Below are 23712 nucleotides of genomic sequence, written 5' to 3'. Positions count from 1 at the left end.
GATTACTGCACATTTCATATTTTTATTTGGAAAAGTATTGTCTGAGGGAGCAATCTTGTTGAGTTTACTTGAACTTGTTTTTAATTTGCACAACAAATTACTCAAAGAAAAGTGAAAAGAATGAAAATTATATTGATATTTCTTTCAATAAAAGTTATACTAGACCAATTGTTACAATTTTGTTGGGGTTCGGATCGCATTTCTCTTTCCTGCCTTTCCTGTCTGTCTCTTACTATCAAAAATTAAATACATATGCCAAAAAAAAGAAAAATCTCTGTGTCACGGTGACTCATTGTTACAGTGCATACTAAACCATTAAGGCTTAGTCCTTGCAACGCAGTGGGCCAGGCTTTGAATGTGGCTCAGAGTCTCTGTATCTCTACCTCAAACACAGCTGAAAAAGGCCCAAAAAATTTCTTAAAGCAATGTCAAGAACTTAAACGCCTTGTTTAAACCAGCTATTCTCAACCTTGGGGTCGGGACCCCAATTGGGGTCGCAAGATGATTTCTGGGGGTCACCAAATCATTTTGGAAGTCAGCTCTGTCTCCACTGTGTTAAAGTGTTCATGTCTTAATGTGTTTTAGTCTTTTTGGTCACTTAATGTCTTTTTTGGGTAATTTTGTGTCTTTTTTTGATCATTTTGTGGTCAATTTGTTTCTTTTTTGGTCATTTTGTTTCCTTTTTTGGTCATTTTGTCTTTTTTTAGTCATTTTGTGTCTTGTTTTGGTCATTTTGTTTCTTTTTTGGGTAATTTTGTGTCTTTTTTTATCATTTTGTGGTCAATTTGTTTCTTTTTGGTCATTTTGTTTCCTTTTTTTGGTAATTTTGTCTTTTTTTAGTCATTTTGTGTCTTGTTTTGGTCATTTTGTTTATTTTTTGGGTCATTTTGTGTCTTTTTTCTTTTTTGGGTGATCTGAACTGTGCATGTGAGATTGTGTTCAGTGAGCGGGGATGGCAGACAACATGCATGTTAAATTGGGGGTCGCGACTCAAAAAGTTGAGAACTACTGGTTTAAACCTTCACCTGTTGACGTCTGCTTCCTTCCTGCAGGCCTACTTTCGTCAGGGGGTTGCCCTGCAGTACCTGGGTCGCCATGCCGACGCCCTGGCAGCTTTCGCCTCCGGCCTCGCCCAGGACCCCAAGAGTCTGCAGCTGCTGGTCGGCATGGTGGAGGCCGCCATGAAGTCTCCCCTCAGAGGTACCACTGACTTATCTTTCTCTGTCTGTCTTTCTCTACAACAACTTATTTACTTGTTTGACTCCTCTCTCTCTCTCTCTCTCTCTCTCTCGCTGATAACTTTGTGTTTGAAAGTTACAGAGGAGAGTTTGAGGCGTGGGCGTGAGGGAAACTGTCGAGTTACCGCGTCTCTTGTGTTGTGTTATTCAGTGACCCTCCTCTGGGATAAAAAGCTGCTTCAGATGATTCAGATCTTACAAAGAGATGGCTGCACATTTGATGTGACAAAGAAGCAACATAAAGAAAACATAAAGAAAAGTGAGACGTAGCAAATAAATAAACCAACGAGTCAGATGAAAAAGAAAGAGACACACACACACACACACACACACAGGGACTGAACTCATCAGCATCCAGCAGCTGAAGTCATGACTCATATCCCTGCAGCCTGAATCCTAACAGTTCTGGTGTCCACTCTGCTTTATAACTCACATCTCCTGACGGACACATCCATCCACTGCAGCCAGAGAGCGAGGCTGGAGATGCATCATCCATGAGGCGGCGCTTCATTGACTTCCCAGGGACGAGTTAGTATATTAGTGCTGTCTGGCTCGCTCTCTGCTCTGTACATTCATATGAATATAAACACAAGTCTAGATTCTAAGATTTCAACACAATTTGTTTTCCTAATAGATCAAATTTGATTCCAGACATCAATCATCTCACCCCACTCTTGTCAAGCATGCAAATTAGCCAAACTTTGCCTAAATTTGTATGATATTCTTTTTTTTTCTTTTTTTTTTAAATATTTGTTTATTGATTTTTCAGTGACATAACAAAATCAAGAGATGACATTACGAGAGTCAAAACAGTGTCAAGTGTAACAATAAAAATTAAAAAAAATAATAAAAATAATACATAAAATAAAATGAAATCAGATAAGGAATAACTAATAGTAAGAAGAATTACCAAAAAAATAAAAAAATAAAATAAATAAAAATTAAAGCGAACAACAAATACACAGAACAAAACAAAAACACAAATAGGTCACCCACTGCTAAATAAAAGTCTAATAATATGTTCACTTAACCCATTGAAGCCTGGAAAGCGGATACGTCGTTTTGTAGTATTTGTATAAGCTCTCAAATACCTTTTTGAATTTCATTTCTATCTGCTACAGAGGCTGAAAAATCTATTATTTTGTAGAAGAGTTGACACTTTTTTTCCCAGAATTTTTCCAGAATTTCCAGAAAATTAGAGGCTTATTTTAAAATCGCCCAGCGATTTTTCAGGCCTCAATGGGTTAAGCAGAGATAAATAAAAAACATTCCCAGCATGCTACAAAATCACACAAGAAAAAACTCTCACAACTAGTAGACAATCAGGGTGGCTACTCAGGAATAGCCGTAAAAATCAATCCCTCAACATGTGCAAAAAATGGACCCCAAGTTTTATCAAACTTTGCAAGAGAAGCATGTATGGAGCACCTAACCTTCTCCAATTTCACAAACTGAAGGATGTCTGTATGATATTCTTTACAGGAAAACCATGTTGACAGTTGCTAGAGGGCAGGATGTAGAAATGATAGAAAAGTTGATGGAGAAAATAGCAGCAGGTGTTGAACTGAAACTTGTGTTTATAACTTAAAATAAGTCAGAATATGAAGCAATAACAGGATATTATTGTTGTTAACTTTTAGCTGCAGCCTTATAGATGCTGTACACGACACCCAGAACATTAATATAGCAGTAAACAAATATTTGCTTAGTATAGATATGTGTAGTGCACTGCAAAAAAAGAAAAGTTGGGTGAACTCAAAATTTCAAGGCAACAAACTTCGATAAAATTTTAAGTTAGACAATTAAACTAAATATTTTAAGTTTTGTTTTTGAGTTTGCTCAACTCTGAATTTCTCTGGCACAATTGTAACGCCGCTATGAAATGTCAGCTAATGTTGTGACCACAATTTTGAGTTAGCATTGATACGCTAATGGCTACTCTTGTAGCTGTAACAAGCAGCGCCGCTAGCATCAGTTAGCCGCTAGCATCAGTTAGCCGCTAGCTTTCGCTAATGACCAAATTTCCCAACAAAGAAATAAGAGTTATCAGAACTATTGTCCCTTGTTGTGAACCCCAACTTAAAGATATAAGTAACAACAACTCACCAACTTGTTTTTGAGCAGACAACTGGCTTCCTTTGTTGTGCTAACTTACATTATTGCCCTAAATGTCAGTAATTTATATTTCCAAATTTTACCAAATTAAATCACTGTTTTAGGCCAAAAAATACAAGTTGGCTTTTTTGCAGTGTGTGCTTAATGGCATTCAGAGCAGTCACACTCCCTCTGTGTCTGACTTTCTCTGTTCTTTGTTTTTGTAGCCAGTCTAGCAGCATGTGCATGTTAATTAGTCTGCAGGGCATTAAGAAGTGACACCAAGGCTCGTCTGTAAGTGTCTGTATGTGACCAGCTCATAAAAATAAGAAGAATAAAAGGAGAATAAAAAGGAGAGCTGTTTGTAAGTAATACCTGTTCAGACTCTGAGTGGTAGATGTGCTTTAATGTATGATAAACAAATAGTTCAATCAGTCAATCAGACTTTATTTGTATAGCACTTTTCATACAAGAGAGATGTAACACAAAGTGCTTTACATAAAAAAGGAGAAAATAATAATTATAAAAATAGAAACAAGCAAACACCCTCCATCCCATTAAAAACGAAGCACAAACTAAGGAAGCGCCATCTCAACGTGGAGCAGTGAGGAAACACTAGAGGCAGGTTAGAAATTAATTAGATAAAATAAATACAAAATAAAGTAAGGTAAGATAAAATAAAATGAAAAACAAAATTACCAAAATAAAGATCTCTAAAGAGATAATGGGTATCTTCAGTTGATTCAAGTTTTGATCAAGACTGAGCTAAAGTTTTCAGACAGTTTTGTAAATGTAACCAGTACATTTCGAGAGGAAAGAAAGGTATCAATTCCACTCAAATGTTGAGCGTAACAAACAACTTTTTTTTTATGTTACAAAAAAAAATGCAAATTAGCCGCATTTGATCAAATCATCTGGTCTGGAGTGAATAAACTATGTGAATCAAGCAATGCAGTTGTCTTGTTTGAAGTTTGGCTCCTCTTTACTTCTGGCTGTAATGCGATAGTTAACAGAGGAGAAAAACAAGTTAACAAACTGGAAAACTGGAAACAAAAGATGTCGCCATCTGATCCATCTACAAGAGAAAACCCTTAATAGGACACTCATTGAAATACTTGCAAATTCCAAATTTCAATCCTAGAGAATATTGGAGGATATTACATACTGCCAGAATGTGTAAAAAAACCATACGAAAATAATATTTTGAGAAAAAACTTGATGAGATTAAAGTGGCAAATCTACGAGAAAAAAATGTGCAGATTTATGAGATTTAAAGTGGTGAATCTGGGGGGAAAAAAGTTGCTTTTTCCCCACATTTTTTTCTCATAAATCTGCGACTTTTTTCGCGCAGATTTGCCACTTTAAATCTCTTAAATCTGCGACTTTTTTTCTTGTAGGTTTGCCACTTTAATCTAGTAAATTTGCAACTTTTTTCTCGAAATATTACCTGACTCTAACTACCAAATATAGTTCTTTGCCTGATAAAGGGTTAAATAGTGTTAAATAATGTGATCAGAAACCTCTTTAAGTTTACTGATAATCTAATGTCTGATTATTAAAATATCTTCCGTGCTGAAAACGGTGCAGAGTATCTTTTCATGCCGTGTTTATCAGCATGAATTTGCTCCTCGTGGGGCTCACGATGAAATATTTACAAGGTGGATTCTTGTGTGTCATTGATCTCTGCAGCCCACAGTCCACAGTGCACTTTAATGTGCAGGTCTCAACAGCAGCAGGAGATGAAGGCAGAGTGCATACAATCAAGAATGGTTTGCAGGCTGGAGTTGGCGCAGGATTATGTTTCTGCCCTTCAGCTGTATCAGAATGAGAGCGAGGCTTCTTGGGAATAGCCGTCCACTTGGCAGGCTGCAGCCAGTGTCTATGCACGTGGAATTTTTTTTTTTTTTTTGCATCTGTTGTGTATTCACAATATTTCCCTTTGAGGCGCAGCGTGTTGATGCAGGCGCGGCGTATTGAGCACAAGGCTGCCGGTAACTGACCAGATGAGCTTCTCTGTGTTTATGTGAAGCAATTTAAAAACAGCAGCAGAGTTATAATATAAAAAGGACATAAGTAGAAATAAATGAGTAAATTAATACATGAATGAATGAAAGTTAATTAAATAAATAAATGCCAAAAAAGTAAATTTTATATTTATTTTATTATTTATTGTGGTATTTCTGTATGTATTCATTTATTTATATATTTTTATTTATTAATGTAGTTATTTCCACATTTATTTTTACATGTCTACATGATTTTATTTGTTTCTAAATGTTTTATTTTTTTATTTCTAAATGTATTTATTTATATATGTATTTCAACATTTATTTATTTATTTATTTATACATTTATTCATTTATTTCTGCAAAACTTTTGTCACCCAACATTAATTAATAGATGATAAATAAAATAAATACAAACATGTAGACATGTAAAAATAAATGTGGAAATAACAAACTAAATACATGAAAAAAGTACAAATTAATTAATCAATAAATACAGAAGAAACCTAAATAAATAATAAAATAAATGTAATATAATATAAATTGAAATTGAAATACAGAGTTCCATTTTTTTCAGCATATATATTTTTTATTATTAATCTCTTTATTTCTTTTTTTCTACTTAGTCATTTTTCGTCCTTAATAATACAGCAGATGAAAAAAAAATCCTCTATATGGAGAGTTTTTGCTTCACTGTGCAGATCTGCCGCTCAGTGGGAGGTTGTTCTTCTGTCCAGAGGCTGCAGCCTCCAAAACTGCATCTCCAACAAGCTTGAAAGCATCAAGTCTGAACGCTGCGATGTGGAGTATCAGGAGTTACCAGGAGCTGTCATGCTCCAGTTAGCAGGAGGAAGGGCAGCAGCACGGAGAAGTCCAATCTGAGGAGGTGCAGCTCCTCCTCTGGGTGATCGTCTCCTGTTGGCTCTGCTGATGTCTTCTTCACAGGATGATGATGTGCTGAGAGGCATCAGACAGCCAGGTTGTTAAAGAGTAGACCTTCCAACTCTTACTGGGGGATGTTTACCCAGCCTGCTTCAAATTAGCGCGAGAGGCACAACATTTGACATCACTGCAATTTTTCAATTTAGCGTGGCATTTACTAACACTACGGATGCAAACGAGGCCAGCTGCCGTTCAGCTCCTCTGCAGAAAGAGCACATGAATATGACCTGATGTGGCTTCTTCTGCTGCAACAGAGCATAAAAGAAAATGTTTCCTGCTGCTGAATTTCAAATATTAACACAACAGGCTGTTTCTCTTTTCACATTTTACTCTCTGTGTCCTTGTAATTCGCTGCAATATATATAAAATCTACATAAATCTTTAAGTCCTGCAGCTCTATGGGAAAATTTGTCACTTGACTGTTCGTTTCAGCAGAATCAATCACAGTGTATTGAAGTATATGAATGTTTCCAGCCTCTCCTGTCCTCTCCTCTCTGCTCTGTGTAACAGATTTTCAGTGAAAATTTGTCACTTGACTGCCGTTCAGCTCCTCTGCAGAAAGAGCACATGAATATGACCTGATGTGACTTCTTCTGCTGCAACAGAGCATAAAAGAAAATGTTTCCTGCTGCTGAATTTCAAATATTAACACAACAGGCTGTTTCTCTTTTCACATTTTTCTCTCTGTGTCCTTGTAATTCACTGCAATATATATAAAATCAACCTGGTCTCACAGAAATCCGTGAAATAGCCACGGATTTCGCTTAACTCAAAATCCGTGGAATAGCCACGGAATCGCTCAAATTTCCGTGAAACTGACACGGATTTCGCTACAATGTAAGTTAATGCCAGTCATATCCCGTGGCTATTCCAACATACAAAGTGATTAAGTACATTCACTGAGTGAATATTTAGAAAATAAAACATATATTTCTCGCTAGAAATGTGATCAAAATCCATTTTTATGCAGAAACTAAGTCAAAATATAGATTTTTTTCACTAAAAATGAGAGAACTGTCCGCCATGTTTTTTTGTTCTGACCGCCGGGACCTTGAAAGTCACGTGACTTGGAACAAACCAATAGGAACAAATATCCATGGAATAGCCACGGGATATGACTGTCATTAACTTGCATTGTAGCGAAATCCGTGTCAGTTTCACGGAAATTTGAGCGTTTCCGTGGCTATTCCACGGTTTTTGAGTTAAGCGAAATCCGTGGCTATTTCACGGATTTCTGTGAGACCAGGTTCTATAAAATATACAAATCTTTAAGTCCTGCAGCTCTATGGAATCTTGTCCTCTCCTCTCTGCTCTGTGTAACAGATTTTCAGTGAAAATTTGTCACTTGACTGCCGTTCAGCTCCTCTGCAGAAAGAGCACATGAATATGACCTGATGTGGCTTCTTCTGCTACAACGGAGCATAAAAGAAAATGTTTCCTGCTGCTGAATTTCAAATATTAACACAACAGGCTGTTTCTCTTTTCACATTTTTGTCTCTGTGTCCTTGTAATTCGCTGCAGTATATAAAATCTATATAAATCTTTGGTAACACTTTACAATAACCAACTAAGTGATGTTTATAGATGGTTAATAGACCAATTATTAACCATTTACAACGTGCTTTTATTTTGAAAAAGTGCCATCCAGTGTGAAACGGTTAAATGAAAAAACGAACGGTAAATAATAACGAGTGCGTAGTAATTCATATAAAGTTGATATAAAGTATCAAAAAGGCTTCTATAGTGGCTGACAGGACACAAGGTTTGTTAAAGTTTATTTTCTTCTGTCATATATATTAGTGGCTATATTTGTTGTCTTAACTATAGTAAAAGTGTTGTTAGCTAGTGCTAATGTTTGCTTTTTTTTTTTTCAAAATAAAAGCACTGCGGTTCTATTGATTTCTAATAGTCCAACAAGCTGCTGTTCAAACAGCAGACTGTTGCACAACACGGTGCAGACATGCACACATCACACTGTTTGGCTTTTCTCAGTATAAATTGTAAAGTGAGCAGCAGAGCAGAGAGTCTGTGCTCTGCATCGCTGGAAGCCCTCAGGAACAAACATTAGCACTAAAACAGCCTCCAATCAGCCACAAATGATTTACTGACGCAGCAGCAGCTGAACTCTCCGTCTCTCTAATACCAACATGTATCATACAAATCCTATTCTAACTGTTGCATTCAGGAATTATTATAAAGCATTTCCATAATGTCATGTTGAGCAACATTGCTGGAATAAATACAACATAATAAATCATTTTTGACCGTTTTTATTCTTACAAATCTTTGATTGATGTCTTTCTATACCGATATCTCAACAGCTTATATATATTAATAGCATTGATAACTAACTATTTTAATACACTCTTGAATGCATGAAATACACAAAATGTAAAAATAAATGTGGAAATAACAATCTAAATACATGAAAAAAGTACAAATTAATTAATCAATAAATACAGAAGAAATCTAAATAAATAATAAAATAAATGTAAAAAATTATAGAATTTCCATTGTTTTTTTTGCATTTATTTATTTGCAAATAAAACTATAAATCAAGAACAATAAAACTGCTTCTGATAGTAGTCGCATTTCCATAAAAAAAAATCCCTGCACATTTTGAAGATTCATGAGGAAAACTTGCTGGAAACACTAAAGTTCTATAAAACTTTCCAAAAGTTTTTATGCTCGCTTGAGGTTGTTTTTGCCTTTTTTTTTTTAAATAGTTAATGCACCAAACAGGAGACGGAAACACTTTTTCTGAATAAGTTTTGACGTAGCAAACATTTAACTCACATGAATGATCTGCTGTTTCCTCTGACATGAAAGAATAATTACCCAGTTGAATCTAATTCCTGAAGACTTCTCTCCATTTTCTTTTGATCAGCAACCTCCTTTTGTTGTTGTTTTCTCTCTTCTTCTTCTTCTTCTTCTCCTGTTTACTGACAGATTAGCTTACAGCAAAACATCACACTGCCATCTTCTGACCACAGTACGTTACTGCAGCTTTGTTTATTTGCTACAACATTTTGCTTCAAAATTGGATTAGACTTAAGTGGAAAGATGGCTAAGAGATAGAGCAGTGTTCTGGTCATCAGGTGTTTTCTTTAATTCTTTTTAAAACAGTTTTGTTGAGCTGTATATCATGAACATTTTCTCCGTCCAGCTGCAGTTCTTTAGTTCTGCCTCGCATTAAAATTCTGTTCCTGTCCTCCTGTATATTCACTCTATATTCCCCACAGATGAAACCTTTACTTTAATTCAACATGTACAGTGGAAAGACTGTTTGTATTTCAGCCTTGCTGAAAACTGAAACTTCTTCAGAGCAGTTCTTCAGTGTGACATAAAAAGCTGCTGTGATTAATGAACACAGCTTTAATAGATGTGTTGTCAGAGCTGCTGGTGTTTCTGCTCAGCAGAAGTTTATTATCGACTCGCTGCTTTCAGTTTCACTCAGAACGGACAGCTCTATACTCATCACTCTCACATTACAGTGATGTCAGATCAGCTCTTCCTTTTCATCATTTACCAATTATTCTATTTCTCACCATCATGACAATACTTTTTCGCTGATAATGAGAACAAGAAGTCTATCAAAAACAGCTTCCTGTTTTATAAGCATCAAGCGGCAGTTTGTATTTGGATTATTGGCTGTTTTCTTTGCTACTTTAGGTTTATTTATCTCCTTTATCCTGATCTTTATACTGTCAGTGTTTTTGCAGTGTGGTACAGATAATATGTTTATCTTATTAACAACACGTAGGCCCTGACGACATGAATACAGATATGTTTTTTAAAACTCCTGTTGCACAACGACAATGGCAAACTTGTGGTATTAAAGGGGATGCTGAGCAGAAACACATTTCAGTTTCCTCATGTTTCTGTGCATCATCACTATACAAAGTAAATATCAATGCAATCCATCCAATAGTTGTTTTTCATTCGACTGATATTTCTGTCTACAGATTGCTGCAGATAATAAAAATATGTGACCTTCAAATGATCACTCACACACTTTCTGACTCCACCTCTCTCTGGTTTCTCTGCTGACCACTAACTGTCTGCGTAAAAAGCTGAAAAATATCTCAGAAGATGTGCATCTAATGTGTAAAAAAGACTGACTTAAAGCATTACAATAACCAAGACTTATTCTCTACACCAGCTATTCTCAACCTTGGGGTCGGGACCCCAATTGGGGTCGCGAGATGATTTCTGGGGGTCGTCAAATCATTTTGGAAGTCAGCTCTGTCTCCACTGTGTTAAAGTGTTCATGTGTTAATGTGTTTTAGTCTTTTTGGTCATTTAATGTCTTTTTCTGGTCATGTTGTGTCTTTTTTTTTGGTAATTTTGTGTCTTTTCTGGTCATTTTGTGTCTTTTTCTGATCATTTTGTGGTCAATTTGTGTCTTTTTTGGTAATTTTGTGTCTTTTTTTAGACAATTTGTCTCTTTTTTTGGTCATTTTGTTTCTTTTTCGGATAATTTTGTGTCTTTTTTGCGTCATTTTGTTTCTTTTTTGGGTCATATTGTCTCTTTTTTTTGGTCTTTTGTGTCTTTTTGGTCAATTTGTGTATTTTTGGGGTCATTTTGTGTCTTTTTTTTATCTGAACTGTGCGCATGAAATTCTGTTCAGTGAGCGGGGGTCCCAGACAACATGCATGTTAAATTGGGGGTCGCGACTCAAAAAGGTTGAGAGCCACTGCTCTACACATCAGCAGGTAGAAAGGCTGATTTTAAAGGAACTGTGGAGTTTCTTTTATCTTAATGCAAATACATGTTTGTTGTATGGTCCCATTAGGTCGCCAGTGTTACAAGCTGTGATGCACGTTACATCAGCTCAGTTTTTGCTTGTTGTCATCTCTGCACATTCTCTATCATTTAGACTGTAAACTTAAGCACATCTCTGCTTGTAACTGAACAGCGCTTTATTTTTAAAAACAGATATATTGTACATAGTTTTTCACATTTGTATTGCACTTTCTATGCTATTTATGTCCAGAGGGCTTCCTTTTATCTTTTATTCTCTGTTTTTTTCTGTTGAAGACAACACCTACTTCACAGTAAACCTGACACAAACACTGAATGCAACAGAGAGTGCCTGAGTATATAATGATCCCCATTAACCTCCCGTCTGTCTCTGTGTCCTCAGACACTCTAGAGCCGACCTACCAGCAGCTGCAGAAGATGAAGCTGGATAAGAGTCCCTTCGTGGTGGTGTCGGTCATCGGTCAGGAGCTGCTGACTCACAGCTTCCACGGCGCCTCCGTGGTGGTGCTGGAGGCCGGGCTGAAGATCGGCACATGCTCGCTGAAGCTGCGAGGATCCGTCTTCTCTGCCCTGAGCTCCGCCTACTGGTCTCTGGGGAACGCGGAGAAGAGCATGGCGTACATGCAGCAGGACCTGGAGGTCACCAAGACTCTGGGTAAGAACAAGGAGGAGGAGGGAGTTAATAGTCAGGCGGCTTAGCTAAATAAAGGTGACACGCCGGACAAAAGCACCAAATTTTTTCCACATGCTCTCTATCACCATAGGTTCCAATTTTTGGTAGGAGTCACTTCATCAAGATTGTGGATCGGAGATGGCACCCATATGAAGTCTATGAGAACCAATATATCTTCCAAGCCACTCAGAAGGTCAATCTTGGTGTCAAAATCTACATTTTCTGGGTCCAGGAATCATGTAAAACTATTGAGAATATCACCAGATGATTATTTGATCAAATAAATATGTTAATTTTTTACCCAGACTGGTAGCTCTTCAAGTGCTGCAGCAGGGAATCCTGAGTTGAAAATGTTTGGAATCTATGTTCACTGGAGAGTGTGGATTAGCTGCCATGTACACTGCTAAATAAAATCAAGGGAACGCTTTCATCTCATGTCAGATCTTGTATATACATTTTTCCCAACAGAAAATGTAGATTTTGACACCAAGATTGACCTTCTAAGTGGCTTGGAAGATATATTGGTTCTCATAGACTTTATATGGCTGCAACTACTAAGAATTTGGCATATCCCTGTATTTATTTTACTTTTTAAACTATCTTTTATAACACCCAACCTTGAACTTTTTTTCCCTAACCTTAAAGAAGTTTTGTAGCTTAAACCAAACAAAACCCTTTTTTTGGTGCTTTAATCTAAGTGGCTTGGAAGATATATTGGTTCTCATAGACTTTATATGGGTGCCATCTCCGATCCACAATCTTGATGAAGTGGCTCCTACCAAAAATTGAAACCTATAGTGATAGAAAGCATGTGGAAAAAATGTGGTGCTTTTGTCCGACGTGTCCCCATTATAATTAAATCTGGTCCCAAGCCGCCTGACTATAAAGAGTGCAGAGAGGACAGGAAGTCAACCTCACCTTCTCTCCGTCTCGCCCACAGGTGACCAGTCAGGTGAGTGCCGCGCTCACGGGAACCTCGGCTCCGCCCTCTTCTCTAAAGGAAGCTACAGAGAAGCGCTGGCCAATCACAGGAACCAGCTGGTGCTCGCCATGAAGCTCAAGGACAGGGAGGTGCGTCTGCATGCACATTATTATATAGGTTTATTCATATCATAACCTATGCTGCTTATATCTGCAGCCTCACTTCAAGTGCAGAGCCCTCCACCTGCTCCACTGTTGGTTTGATCAGTTTTTGCTTCTGAAGTTACCAACTTAAATACACCAGGCTGATATTAGAGCATGGCACATGTCCACAGAAGAGACAGATGCAGACAGCCGCCCAGCAGGGATGTCACAATGAGTGTAAATTAATAAAATGGAGGGAGTTGCATATCTAATTAACTGTGTTGCAGCATAAGTATCAAATGCTTCACAAAAGAAGAATGGTAGAGCTCTATTATATAGGCTGATGGAAGTGTGCTGCAGGAATGAGTCCTAACACTGTAAATAAGTTTGCTTTTTTGTACTTGTTCCTTTCTCTCTAAGTGAACGAGTGTTTTGAGGGTTTTTTTGGTGAGACGCCTGAAAAAAAGGTTTGTTGTTAACTCAAGTTTAAGAAATATTGTTCTTTGTTTTGTTTTATGTCAGAAAATATGTGAGTTCATACCCTACTTATGCATTTAGAGGTTTAGAGTTTTATGCTTAATGAGACTGCAGAGCTTGTCTGGGGACATTAAACATCTTCTTCAGCTTAGTGTTGATGATGCTGAGGGTGACCGTGTTAAAAAATGATAAAAAAAGTTGTGTTCATTTGTGAGGATTATCCTGCTAAACAAAACATGTACGTGCAGGTATCATAAACTTTTGTGTGCCACAGAGCTTATTTTATGCATCAATCCAACATCAGTGGAAACATCCTGCTGGCTCTCTGTAGGAGAAACCAGTTAACTTCTCGGCCAGCCTACAAAAACGACTCATCCCTGCAGCACTCTATAGCTCAAAGAGCTTGTTTTTCTAGCCTATTTGGTCATTATCAGACTCATATAGTCATCTATACCTCCAAGTGAAGTCAAAAGTAAATTATATTAGTTTGATTAATGTCACTTAACTTCAGTGCGTCTTCAGAAGCTCCATAAAACCCAGTTGAAGATTTACTCTTGTCTAGCGGCTTCTTGCTCGGTCACTCTCTCCTTTTCTCTAACTTCCTTCTCAAGCTTGCTATTTGGTCTCTTCTTCTCTGCTTTTGGTATTTATAGCTAATTTTGCTTATTTTCTGCTTCTAGCCCCTACAATGTGATTATTTTGTGTTTCTGGGCTGCTCATTAAGCCGTGGTGGAAGGTAGCTTTACTTTAATGTACTTTTACTCAAGTATTTCAGTGTTATGATACTTTATACCTCTACTCCACTACATTTCAGAGTTAAATAATAATAATATTATATAATATTATCAGAATAATTAATAATTGTAGATTGTGGATTTACTTAACTAAATTCTGGTGGTGACATTGTTCTTGCAATTATAAGAATTTGGCATATCCCTGTATTTATTTTACTTTATTTAACTATCTTTAGTAACGCTTTATAATAAGGTCCTTAATAACCATTAATTAACAAGTAATAAGGCATTGTTCTCGCTTTAGATCTGGTAGTTGCAAAAAGCATAGTTAACTTATAGTTAACTTATAATAGATGAGCAATAAAGTATATTTTAATATCAATAAGCAAACAAAATAAGATTAATAAAGGCATGGCAAAGACATAATGGGTGGGTCATGGGTGTTTGTAATGCCATTATTAACACTTATATAAGCTTATAAACACACAATAATGTTAATAAGCATCTTGTAAGGACTTACAAGGGCCTTATTACTTGTTAATTAATGGTTATTACAAGGACCTTAATATAAAGCGTTACCCTATCTTTTATAACACCTAACCTTGAACTTTTTTTCCCTAACCTTAGAGAAGTTTTGTAGCTAAAACCAAACAAAACCCTTTTTTTGGTGCTTTAATCGAACAAAACTGAAAGTAAAATGTCATGAAACAGTGAGCTGATAACAACCTATTACACCTACTAGAAGGTGGAGCAGGCCTTTGAATTTCAGATAAGATACTACGAGAAGGGACGCTGATAAACGGCCGTTAATAGTGTGATAACGTTCTGATCTGGTGCTTTTTCCTTCTTCAGTAGCAGAATAAACTGCAGAGGACAGATAAAATAGAGATACGCTCCCGGAGCTTTTTGTGAGTGACCGGCCTCAGTAAGCTGCCAGCTGGATGGTGTGTTAGCTGTTAGCTTGCCAGCTACAGTAGAGCACAAACTCACCCTGCAGGTAGTCAGCAGGTGACCTAGTTTAAGCAAATTATGTCGGAGAAATTTCACTGTGCCACTTTCTGCTGAGTCCAGTCTGAATCAGGAGACTTGTTGCAGAGATGATGCTGCCTGTTTGTGTCCTCACAAAGCAGAGAGACTTTACGGCTGTAACAATAATATATACACTACTGGTCAAAAGTTTTAGAACACACCAACTTTTCCAGAATTTAATTGAAAATGATGCAGTTTAATGTCTCAGTTTACTCTGAAATGAATGCACATTTGCAACATTTAAAATTCTTGATTGAGCATGATAGTGTTTTGAAAGTAAAAAAAAGATTCAAGATCACATTTTATGTTGGACTAAAGGACTAAAAAAAGACACAAAATGACAAAAAAAGACACCAAAAGACACAAAATGACTTAAAAAAAGACACAAAATGACTAAAAAGACACAAAATGACTTACAAAGACATGAAAAGAATTCAAAAATGGACAAAATAGCCCAAGACTCCATAGAGTTAAGTTGTTAACCCATTTCTTGTTCCCTGAAAAAGGCCTACTTGTATAATTCTGAAATGTACATTTTTTTTCAGTTTTGATTAAGCTTACCTTTTTTTATTTACCTCTGGCAGTTCACCACTTACCTTTGGACCCTTTCAAGCTGTTCATTTGACTTGAACTGCTTGAATTTCAATAAAAAACTGGAAAAATTGGGGTGTTCTAAAACTTTTGACCGGTAGTGTACACTTTGCTGTGTTAATTCTCTGTTTATGCAACTCGTGATGAAGTTAGTTTCCAGTGTGCATGATATGATGACAGATCTGAACCCAAATGGAAAGACAAACAAACTTCACCTCTCTCTGTCTCTGGTGTTTTCTGTTTCCTGTTTCTTGTCCTTTTCCTCGGCGGCGCCAGAGGAACTCACCGTCTTTCTTCTCAAACACTTTGGACAGTTGTGAGAAGCGTAGTTAATTAGATCACTGTTACAGATTAGACTCTGGCCCCTTTATGTCTCCAACACAAAGTGAAGCTGGCAGGTTGTTTGGGTTGTTTGTGTGTGTTTACCTTGGTTTTACTACCTCCATATGTTTGTTTGTGTGTGTGTGTGTGTGTGTGTGTGTGTGTGTGTGTGTGTGTGTGTGTGTGTGTGTGTGTGTGTGTGTGTGTGTGTGGTTTCCAATAACAGGACAGTGAGAGTGTCTATAGCTCTTTAGAGGATCTGGTGCTTTAGACATTCAGGAAATATTCCAGTTTAACTAAATAGATCAACACTGGAATCTGTTTCACTTCTGAGAGTTTTTTCAGGCCTGATATTACACTGTCAGCTCTTAAAAACAAGGAAAAAAGTACAAAAATTAGGTGTATTTTGCTTAAAAATATCAAAATTATCTGCCAATGGAACAAGAAAATGTGTCTTGTCAAGACTTTCAAAAACCAGTAAAAATATCTAATCTCAATGAACCACAAATACCTTAGAATTAGTGTACTCTAACTAATAACAAGTGATTCTAATGAAATACACGTGACCTACCTTTTTTTTAATTTATTTTTTAATATTTTGTGTCTTTTTTTGGTCATTTTGTGTCTTTTTGGTCAATTTGTGTCTTCTTTTGATCATTTTGTGTCTTTTTTATGTAAATTTCTGGCTTTTCTTTTGGTCAATTTGTGGCCTTTTTTGGTCATTTTCTTGATACAGCTACAAAGATTTTTATGTATGTAGAATATTTTTATTAAAATTCTTCTTCTGTGTGTGTGTGTGTGTGTGTGTGTGTGTGTTGTGGTGTCATGGAAGGATTTATTATTTTATTTATTCTCATGTTTCTGTGTCTGTGAAGCGTTTTTATTGTCTCCTTAATATTGTACAAGTGTGTGTGTGTGTGTGTGTGTGTGTGTGTGCGGATCAATACTCTTAGATGTGTGCTTTCCTTCGATCGTGTTTGTGTTCTCTGCTCTGTGTGTAATCAGTTTGATGTGTTTGTCAGATAGATTATTGGATTATTTTGTTTTTATTTGTTCTCTTTGGTTTGTTGGTGCTTCCTGCATTGAGATACGATACTTTGTCTGTGAGGTTTGAGTGGGATGGATACCATGCATCAAATGGTATATTTCATTATGGTATATAAGAACTTAATAGCTTCAAAGTTATGATTTTAAAGGTTAAGACTCTTTTAAATTTGTATGAAATGTTGGTTGCACAATTAGATATTTATAAAATAAAGACAACTTTTTGCTCCATTCCACTTTCCAAAGATTATGATAAAGGAAAAGGGAGCCCTTCTTTTAATAATTGTACATTTGCATAATTAGTTCCTGTATGCATCCTAAAATCTGAAAGCGGCCGTAATAAAAGTTTGTTGTTTCTCCTCTGGCATGCAAGTCCATCAAAAACTTCTCACTTAACTTCGGGCGACAAACTGAATATGTGTTTAACATAATAACACAATAAGTTTAACGAACTCAATATAAACATTACAAATGTACTTGTAATAAAGTTTTACATAAATAACCTGCAGGAGGGAAGAGAAAACTTTCCTCAGAAGTATAAAAGTTTGCGCACTATCTTTTGGTCAGTTTTGTTATTTAATTATCTGAAATTTCTGCACAGCTAAACTTATTATTATTATTATTATTATTATTATAGATCTTTCAGCTGTAACTCAATACGATGCTTGTAATGTACAGTTTTATTATAACAGTGCTGCAGCCACTGTTATGATGCTGAAGGCTCCACTGGACCCTCACACAGCTCAATAACACACACACACACACACACACATTCTTGTTTTTCTATCTTTGTGAGGGCCCTCATTGGAAAAGTCAATTCCCTGGCAAGGTTATAATAGTTTGGGATTTTTCATTAGTTTTGGTTTTAATTTTCGTTGTCAATTTTTGTTTTCAAATTCAGTTAGTTTTAATTCGTTTTTAGACTGAGTTTGCTAGTTTTAGTTTAGTTTTGGGGTATTTGTTGGGTGGGAGATTTAAAGAGGTCACAGTAAATTTTGCCTTTATTTCCTTTGTCTGATCCATCTTGATTATGTATGAAAAAAGTTGACAAAGACGAAAACGAAGGACATTTTCACTATAATTTTAGTTAGTTTTGTAACCACACAATACAGTTTCAGTTAATTATCATTATCATGTAACCTTTAACCCTTAAAACAAAGTCTGAAATCTCAAAAAAGCCTTTAAAGAAGTGAGGACCGGCCAAATGTCCTCACTTTGCAAAAATGTCCTCACTCTGTTGGTTAAAAACGTGTTCTGGTCCTCACTATGTGGGAAGAACAAGAACACACACACACACACACACACACACACACACACACACAGTCACTTAACAGCATGTGATTGCATCCTGGTTGTGGAGAGGCGGATTGAAGAGCTGTCAGAAAGACGGATGAGGCTTTGAGTAAGTTCATTTTAATGAAAGCAGCAAATACTTTGTGTCAGCTCGTGTTTCTGAGCTTCAACACTTCCATCACATCACTTCTGTCTAGAAACACTTTCTACGTCTGTGTGTGTACTTCGACAGACAGATTATTGAGCCTCTCCTCCATAGGTGCACAGCCCGAGGCGGCTGAAACACGGTCATCAGCACAGATCCATATCTCCCACCGTGTGTTTGCTCTGCCGAGGCACAAACACGTGTTTATTTCAGGGCTTCCAGACACAAACGCCGCCCGCAGAGAGCTAATGTTTAACCCACAGGGTCGGACCCGAAACAAGAGGCAGTACCTTTATAAAACAATATAACTCAGTCCAGGACAGCTGCTTTGTGATTAAAACACTCAGACAATTAATGAGCAAAAATTGTGGAAATCAATTCATCGTTAGAGTCTGACAAATTGTTTTATTTCTTTACGTTTTGGACAAAACAAAACGGTAACACTTTACAATAACCATCATTTATAAATGGTAAATAACCATTTATAAATGGTAAACAGATAGTTTATTAATGTTTAATCATCATTTATAAACCGTATATAGGCCTTTTAGAATGGTAAATAGAAAATGTATTAATGTTGAACTATAATTTATAAATTCCAAATAGATGGTATATTAATGTAAGTTGATAGTTACTTTACCATAAACAAACAATTACATTATAATTATTAGTTTATTGATAGTTTTGCACTCATTATAACATTTTTAACACCATATTAAGTATGTAAATGATTTCAAAATGATTCTTATACCTTTAAGAAATTGTTTGAAAACATTTAAAGATTAAAATATGTATAGAATTTTGTAAATGGTTAATAATTGGTTTATAAACCATCTATAAACATTACTTAGATGGTTATTGTAAATCGTATCGTTTTTTATCATCTACATGAAAAAAAAAGATCAACAGATGAGTTAATATTTAATATAACCCATAGTTGCTCCCGTATTTATAAAATAAACATGACCTTTTTAAAGTTTGACATTCTTTGTGTCAGAAAGGAGCTTATTTGTCCCTATAATGGTTGTTGAGGCTGTATTTTGTTAGATTGCATCATCATAAAAGGTGTTTTATTGACTACAGCCCCACAAAAAAAAACCTGATGATGATTCAGCGTTTGTGGACAGAGGTTAATGTTTCAGCGGTTCGGGTGAAGCCAGCAGATATCTGATAGCTGACAGATATCCAGGCCAAGTCTCCCTCTTCCATGTCCTGGTCATTGTTTACAGTTCTAGCATGCCAAAGTGACAGAAACGTCACAAGTCAAGTCAAATTTATTTAGAAAGCATATTTAAAAACAACTCATATTGACCAAAGTGCTGCATAGACCAGAGCAGAGAGTTCAAGTTCACAAACAGATAAAAACAGTTTAGCACAAAGAGACAAATAAATAAATGATAGGCACCAGTCTACAATTATTCACACTCAAACATGGGATAATAAAAGGATGTTTCCATCCTGGACTTAAAAGAGTCGACAGAGTGGGCAAACCTGATAAACCCTAAACCCTAACCCCTAAACCCTAAACCCTAAACCCTAAACCCTGAACCCTGAACCCTAACCCCTAACCCCTAAACCCTGAACCCTAAACCCTAAACCTGATAAACCCTAAACCTGATAAACCCTAAACCTGATAAACCCTAAACCTGATAAACCCTAAATCCTAAACCTGATAAACCCTAAACCTGATGAACCCTAAACCCTAAACCTGATAAACCCTAAACCCTAAACCCTAACCCCTAACCCCTTACCCCGCTGCAACAGAAACTGAAGCACGGCCCCCACAGAGTCAGCCCACCTGAGTGACCAGGAGGTAGAATAAGGGATTGAAAGATCTGAAATATGAACTATTATATAAAATTATATAAAATATAACTCCATTTTGGGCTTTATAGACAAAGAGGAGAAGCTTAAAACCAACTCTGAATCAGACGTGTAGCCAGTAGCCTTGTTTCCATTGAAGTTGAAGCGAATTTTGAAGCAAAATTCTGAAATGTTCCATTCAAGAAAATGTGAATTAGTGATTTTCCATCAGCTTGTTTGGAGCGAATAAACAAAGCTGCAGTAACATACTGTGGTCAGAAGATGGCAGTGTGATGTATTGCTGTAGGCTAATCCGTCAGTAAACAGGAGGAGATGAAGAGATTGACAGAAAAAAATAATCAAAAAAAGAGGTTGCTAATGGGACAACTATGCCCACTAACGAAAGGAAAAATGTCTTCAGGAATTAGATTCAACTGGGCAACTTATAATTGTTCTCTCATGTCAGGAAACAGCTGATCAGTCATGTGAGTTAAATGTTGGTTACGTCAGAACTTATCCAGCGAGCATAAAAAGTTTTATGTGCATTTTCAAAAGTTCAAAAAAGAAGATCCAAATGTGTTGATGGAAACACAGCTATGGTCTCTTGATTTTAATTGTTTGTTAATGGTAAAGTAACTATAAACTTACATTAATAGACATGTTTATGAATGAATAATACATCTATTTGCCATTTATACATGATTAAGTTAGTTAAACATTAATAAATTATGTATTTACCATTCTAAATGGTCTATAAACAGTTTATAAATGATGGTTATTGTAAAGTGTTACCCAAGGTTTTTGCCCGTGGCGTTTAACGAGGGTGGAAGTGTTTCCAAGGTGGTTGGTGATCAGCTTGATGGAGTCTGGGCGGCCAAAAAGAGCATTATTAGGCTTTAAATGGTGAATTTTGTTGCATCAGGCTTCTTCCTGTCCCCGTGTCCTCTCTCACCTCTGTACTGACTCAGACTTTTACTCTCAGAGTCACACAGAACTGCTCAGATCTGTCATTTCCCCCTGACGCTGCAGGAGAACTCATTTCTGCCTTTATCCCACGCTGAGGGTGAAAAGCCCATATTTTCTGGGTGATTGAGCGTCGCTTCCCCAAACCTCCTGCATCTCTGCCGGCCACTTTATCGAGCTCAGCAGCCGCCGCTAATCTTCCTCTGTCTCCTCTCCTCTCTCCTCTTTATTTAGATTTAGAGATCTTCTTCTTTTAACTTTCCCTTTTCCACCCACACAGAGACTCCTAATGAGATTTCCCCGCAACATTATATAAAAATATAATAACGACAGGTTGCACCTTTGATTTTCTTGTCAGCCTCTCCATCTTTTGCTTCTATCTATATGTATAAACACAGACATAAACAGCACACACACACACACTGTGCAGCAGCTCACGGCCCCAGACACAACATGATTGGATTTTTTTCAGTGTTTTCTCGTGCGGAGGAAACATTGTGTCCTTGAGGGAAATCAAACACTCGTCTGGCCGGTTGACTGTACACACAGAAGCCTGCTCGTCATTTATTAAATCTCCCTTTCCCGCCTCGGAGATGTGTCAACTGGATTTTATGTGTTTACACTCATCACTTTGCTGGGAATTGGGATTTCAATCGGTGTGAGCCGTCGTCTTTAACACACACACACACACACATGAAGACACACGTGAACACAAGTGAAAAGAGCAGTTTGTCCTGATTTTAATTAGAAGGTAAATTCCACTAAAGGTCAGTTTGCTTGTTTTCACTTGTTGGCATTCATTAAGGCTCCGAGTTAAAGTAACACGGTGTCTGAGTGAGTCTCATTTATTCATTAACATGAGAGCTGAAGGATCAGTTTCTAACGTAAGTGCTTTTAAATCAGAAGTTCTGCTTCTCTTACATAAAAACATTCAGATCCTGTGTAAAGGTTTCCTGTGGAGATTTCTGACCATAGAAGCACTATGGAGAGTATGAAGTTTTTTGGGGGATCTTGTTTTGTTTGTCCTGCACGAGGGCACACATGTATCCAGCTAATGGTTTCACACTATTCTACTGATCTAGCCAAGATATGCAGAAATGCACCAATAAAAGACAGTACAGAAGAAGATTGTTTGCAAGTAAACATGAATAAAACAATGCAGGTTTCAAAGTACACTGTTAAAAAATGTTTGAAGGAATTACAGTAAAACACTGTCAAATTATATCAAAAACAGGGCGTCAAATTAAAAATTTTATATCACCGTAGAAGACACTTTTAATTACTATAAATCAAAGAATAGCACAAAACTTTTACTTTTACTGTCATAAACTGTAGGAAACACACAGTTTTGCTGTAAAAATATAACATTTTCATGTAAAGTTAATTGAGAAGTACCATGATGTCACAATGACACAATTACCCTAAAAATAACGGGAATATTCAGTCTAAATTACAGTTTTTGCTGATATTTACATTTAAATTTACAGTAGAAAAAAACCAATCACTGTATTATTTACGGTGAAGTTCTGGCAACCACAGCTGCCGGTATTTTGCCGTAAATTAAACATGTTATTTTTTACAGCGTATTCTTTCTCTGCTCAGGACGCCATTACTCTGTGCACAGTTGTTGGCTACTATAGTAATAGATAGTAAAATATAGTAAATATAGTAAAATAGTAAATATAATATAGTAAAATCTCATATATAGAACTGAGTTCAGTTAATTTTCATGATAACCTGATGGTCCAGGGGTGAGGGACAATGTTGGAGGCGGAGCTCTGTTCATTCCAATGAAATTTGCTCAGTGGAGCATGAAGCCAAAAAAGTTTGACTTCTGGACATAACAAATACCCGGGTGGTTCTTCTGCAGCTCTTTTGCATCTATTGGGTCCGTGGAGCAGCGCACTAAAGACTTGTGTCTACCATGCAAACTACTTCCTGTTTAGCGCTATGCTAACTTGAATGTGAATTGAACAATTGAATGTTAAGGCTCTTCTAGACTAACTGGAGCTGCAGAGGAGGATGCTGCAGCATTAGCAGGTGCATCTGTAATTCCTGTTAACTCTGGCTAAAAATCAGACTTAATGTTCTTGCAGGAAAAAAGGAGCAACCAGCTCCTTAAAATGTTGTTTAGTCCACCTGAATGCTAAATAGGACACTTTTAGGTGACCAAAAATGTTCCAGTTAACTTTGATGAAGTAAAAACACACTGTGAAAGTTGACAGCTACTAAAACAAAAATAATTGAGACCATAAACTTATTTTGAAAAACTTTTTTTTTTATTACTGAGGCAATAAATCAAGTCAGAAGTGGAGTCATTTTCTCATATAATTATTATACACAGTCTGACTTATTTTTGTAACCAGTGGAGTCGCCCCCTGCTGGTCATTAAAAAGAATGCTGGTAGTTATCCCATAAAGGCACAAAATGACCCTCAAAGAATTATTATGTAAATATGTTAAACGCAAATTATTTCTACAAGTTATAATAAAAGCTTGGCATAGTTTCTTAAACTTTCCATCGGACTGC

The 23712-nt window shown here is 36.6% G+C and overlaps 1 protein-coding gene across 1 annotated transcript in view; it reads left to right on the top strand.

Moving 5' to 3' along the window:
- Window positions 1–23712, top strand: part of ttc28 (tetratricopeptide repeat domain 28) — a 188579-nt gene that overhangs the window by 99701 nt on the left and 65166 nt on the right. The window contains exons 3-5 of the mRNA XM_059358726.1: window positions 1053–1200; window positions 11428–11700; window positions 12659–12789. Of these exons, the coding sequence (XP_059214709.1) occupies window positions 1053–1200; window positions 11428–11700; window positions 12659–12789 (552 nt within the window). The remainder of the gene's footprint in view (window positions 1–1052; window positions 1201–11427; window positions 11701–12658; window positions 12790–23712) is intronic.

This window comes from Centropristis striata, chromosome 19, assembly GCF_030273125.1.
Source record: "Centropristis striata isolate RG_2023a ecotype Rhode Island chromosome 19, C.striata_1.0, whole genome shotgun sequence".
NCBI lineage: Eukaryota > Metazoa > Chordata > Actinopteri > Perciformes > Serranidae > Centropristis > Centropristis striata.
This window is presented reverse-complemented; position numbering and strand designations above follow the sequence as displayed.